Source organism: Octopus bimaculoides, chromosome 9, assembly GCF_001194135.2.
Source record: "Octopus bimaculoides isolate UCB-OBI-ISO-001 chromosome 9, ASM119413v2, whole genome shotgun sequence".
In the NCBI taxonomy this organism is placed as follows: Eukaryota; Metazoa; Mollusca; class Cephalopoda; order Octopoda; family Octopodidae; genus Octopus; species Octopus bimaculoides.
The window spans coordinates 76,536,953-76,541,371 of NC_068989.1; the positions used below are offsets into that span (position 1 = coordinate 76,536,953).

A 4,419-nucleotide genomic window follows, 5' to 3' on the forward strand; every position below is an offset into this window, starting at 1 on the left:
CGTCTGTTTGTCTGTCTGTCTATCTCTCTCTCTGTCTATCTATGTGTGTGTGTGTCTGTCTATTTGTCTCTCTGTCTCAATATCTCTATATATATTTGTATGTATGTAAGTATGTATGTACGTACGTATGTATGTATGTATGTATGTATGTATGTATGTATGTATGTATGTATGTACATCTATGTGTCTATCTTTATATTTATCCCGCACAAAACGTAACATACATATGAATTCATACATATCAGTATTTTCATTGAATCCGTCTGAAGTGTTTTACTTTCCCCACACCTTCCAATTCCCTATCTCTCCCTTCTGTTACACGACTCCTCCTCTTCCTATTTTTTCTCCTCTTGTCTCTCTCTCTCTCTCTCTCTCATGCGCACATACTCTCACACAAACACACACATACACACATATACAAAACAAACGAATAAACAAACGCACTCACATATACACTTAAAAACATCCTCATACATCCGAACTTATATACATAATAACGGAAACTTATATTCGAGTGATGAATTTCCCTTAACGCCGGATGATGTAGGATCGACAAGATTTATATACGTTTGTGGCTGATTAATATATTTAGTGTATGTGTTAATATTAAAGCTGCCTGCATTCAGCTTGACTTCGTTCGAGACGAGATAGCTTAGGCGAGAGAGAGTCAGCGACTACGAAAATGCTGGTGCTCACGTACTTTCTAGTAGCACTTTTCACTTTGATTTTAGCCAAAGATAAATGTGGTCAACACGAATGTGCCGACCAAGCATTTAACCAAAGCTATCACTTTTACTTACAGGGTTGTTTCTGCGATACTCGCTGTGAGGTTTATGGCGACTGCTGTGTTAATTACAACTCAACAGACATATCAACCAGCGATAAATATGGTGAATCTAATTGTGTCGCACTCGATGACGATCATGCGTTGATGATGGTAACGTCTTGTAGCAAAGAGTACTCGCCTGAGTCTGAAATAAGTCAAAACTGCTATACGGACACTGGCCATCCAGCTTGGGGCATTCCCGTAACAAGTATTGAATCCAAGATTGTCTACAAAAATATGTTTTGTGCTCTTTGTAACAGTGAAAATCACTATACGTTTTGGAACATACGCATAGAATGCCCAGAGGAAATTGACACTAGCAATCTTAGTAAAACTCTTGATGAAAATATGGAAGGATGCAATACAAAAATGGAAAACTTAGAACCTTCTTACGAACATAAATGTAACAGCAGTATAATCTCCAGCTGTCCACAAGGAACAAAAGATGAACAGACTGTGAAAGATTGCCGTAATGGTTACTACGGAGTTGTTTACGATCTTAACGGTACAATGTATAAAAATATTTTTTGTTTCAATTGCAATGTAAATAAGTCGGAAGAAATACTTTGTCACTATGACACAGGACCTACGATAATCGAAATGGAAGCAAGATTATCGTTTTCAGTTCTGCTTAATTTCAATCGAGATGTTACTGTAAACAAGGCAGACCACCTGGTACGGATGAATCCTTGTAAAGAAGGGTACATATATACTAACGGAGAGTGTCGAAAGAAACTGCAAGTGGAAAAAAGCGGTCCGAAGTGTACGCAGGTAAAACTTAACAACCATGAATTTGTATTCTTAGCAAATGGAACACTTTACCATAATTCAACAAAGACATTTCACGGAAAAGAATATTATTCTATAAATGACACAAGCCGTATGGATGTGTATATATGCATGGATCGGATTTTAAACAAAGATGTACAACGAATACCTTTAACTACTTCTGAAACCGAAATCCAGCTCACATATGTGTGTTCTGTAATTTCAATGATTGCTTTAGCCATTCTTATTGCTAAATTTTTATATTTTCGTAATATTCGCTCACTGTCCGGTTTCATATATGTTTCATTTGCCATCACTTTATTTATAGCGCAACTTCTCTTCGTCCTAACACCTCATTTTTCCAAGATGGTCATTTCATCCTGTCGTGCAGTAGCAGTGGTTATGCACTACGCGTTTCTGTCATCATTCTTCTGGTTAAATTCCATCACTATTAACATATGGCTATCTGTCTGCTGGACACCATGTCAATCAAAAAAATATTCAGAAAAACGTTCTTTTATCTCCTATTCGGCCTTTTCATGGCTTGCACCCATACTCTTGATTGTACCTGCAATTCTACTCGATAAGTACCAACCGAATTCTATTTTCGCTCCCAGTTATGGGTTATATGAATTCTGCTGGATAAACAATGGGTCGAGTATTATGCTTTTCTTCGCAGGTCCGCTTGCTTTGATTATTCTCATAAATATGATACTTTACATACATACCGCTGTCACAATTTACAAACTCCGTAAATTTACTCAGCAACATTCGGACAGAAACGATGTTGTAGCAATATTTATCAACATGAAACTTTGTTTATTGACTGGTATTACGTGGAGTATTGGATATGTTGCAATCGTAACACATTCTTACCACTTAAGAGTTGCTTTCATCTTTTTAAATTCATCTTTCGGACTTTGGGTTGCAATGTCTTTCTTGTTTACTCGAAGCATCTTCACCAAAATGAAACAGAAAATAAGAACATTAACTGAAACCGGAGAATAAACCGATTCTTATAAACTCCGCATTTGTAAATATATCATTTTAGCTGATTGTATATTAAATTGTAAATATTTCTCCACGCATAAAAATGTCAAGATATTTCCATTATTATTATCATTATTATTATTATTATTATTATTATTATTATTATTATTATCATTTTATGTTTGACTTTTGTTTTGCATTTGTACAAGTTGGATCCAAGTCTCACCCAGAGACCTCAAGAGACAAGTTAGAAGTTCATGTAGGTGTTATGCCTAGGGTACCATATATTTGGATTTGTACAGTTTTGTTCAAGTGAATGTTTAAGAAACCATAAGAAAATTATGTGTTTGCTTTAAACACATAATTTTCTTATGGTTTCTTAAACATTCACCGGAATATTCCAACAGATGGCCATCCATGCTCGTCATCAAATAACCAAAAGAAAAAGAATGAAAAATGGTCTAGGGAAGATAATAAAGAAGTTCTTACAGCCTTCTACCATGCCATATATTCCCCATATATTATTATTATTATTATTATTATTATTATTATTATTATTATTATTATTATTATTATTATTATTTATCTCCGGATTTCTTCTAACCCCCGCAGACTTGCATGCGTAGCGGTCTTGCTGTCTGAAGCCTAAGGTACAAAGCTATCCGTTCTTTTCAACTTTCCTGGTAATTCTGGCCGTGCCAAGGCGGCAAAACTTTTGTAACAGTTCTACTGAGTACTCTACACCGATTTCCTTTATATTTCTCTTGGTGTCTTCTGATACTGTCCCCAAGGAACCAAGAATATAATTGGGACCATTATCATCATCATCATCATAATTGAGCGAGAGAGCAGTGCATGCCATCAAAGTGACACTGGGTTACAAATATACGAAGCCCATTATACCCATCATGACTACCCGTCTGATAAGGGTACACCAGGCCCATGCATCACAAATATATGTGCGCTACATGGTGATCTTATATCTAAATAAACACCTCAAGAACGTGTAGGCAGAGCTCTGTTAGAATTTTCTTGAGGTCGAGTGTCACAACCGGCTCCAAACGTCCCCGTGTAAGGGTTTTTAAAAGGATATTGAACGAAACACAGGTCTCAAGAGAGAAATCGTTCAAACACCAAAGAATTCCTCTCAACATATGATTATGATGCATTCCTCACTCCTCCTGCGCGTGGTGACAGATGCACATATCGTCAGCCACTAAGGGAAATGCTCAAATGGTTATGGTCAAACAGCTGGCACGAAGATCTGTGGAATTGAGCAGAGTATTTGCTGTAGCCCATCGTTTACATCAAGAGAAAGCTTATAACACTTTCAATCAGTTAAGATCAGAAGCTTGGTATTAGATCAGGGTAGTTATTATTATTATCGTTATTATTACTACTACTACTACTACTACTACTACTACTACTACTACTACTACTACTACTACTACTACTACTACCACCACCACCACCACCACCACTGTGGTCAATCTAATAGACTCGGCCCTTTCCCAAAATTTCAGGCTTTGTGCCTTCAGGAGAAAGGATTATTATTATTATTATTATTATTATTATTATTATTATTATTATTATTATTATTATTATTATTATTATTAAGGCGACAATCTGGCTGAATCGTTTCGACGTTGGCCAAAATGTTTAGCGCTATTTCGTCCGTCTTTACGTTCTGAGTTCAAATTCCGCCGAGGTGGACTTTGCGTTTCATCCTATTGGCGTCGATAAATTAAGTACCAGTTAAATACTGGGGCCGATGTCGTCGAATAGTCCCCTCTCCCAATTTTCAGGCCTCGTGGCTGTACAGAAATTATTATTAT

General features: G+C 36.5%; 1 protein-coding gene across 1 annotated transcript; it reads left to right on the plus strand.

The window, feature by feature from the left end:
* The first annotated feature begins 470 nt into the window (after positions 1-470).
* On the plus strand, positions 471-2,707 carry LOC106868259 (probable G-protein coupled receptor Mth-like 3). Its single transcript, XM_014913434.2, has one exon. It carries the CDS (start codon positions 683-685, stop codon positions 2,600-2,602), a length of 1,920 nt encoding a protein of 639 aa, XP_014768920.1. The 5' UTR covers positions 471-682; the 3' UTR covers positions 2,603-2,707.
* Positions 2,708-4,419: the final 1,712 nt, after the last annotated feature.

Excerpts from the sequence above, each read along its gene's own strand:
- LOC106868259 (XM_014913434.2), top strand. The coding sequence starts at position 683 with ATGCTGGTGCTCACGTACTTTCTAGTAGCACTTTTCACTTTGATTTTA.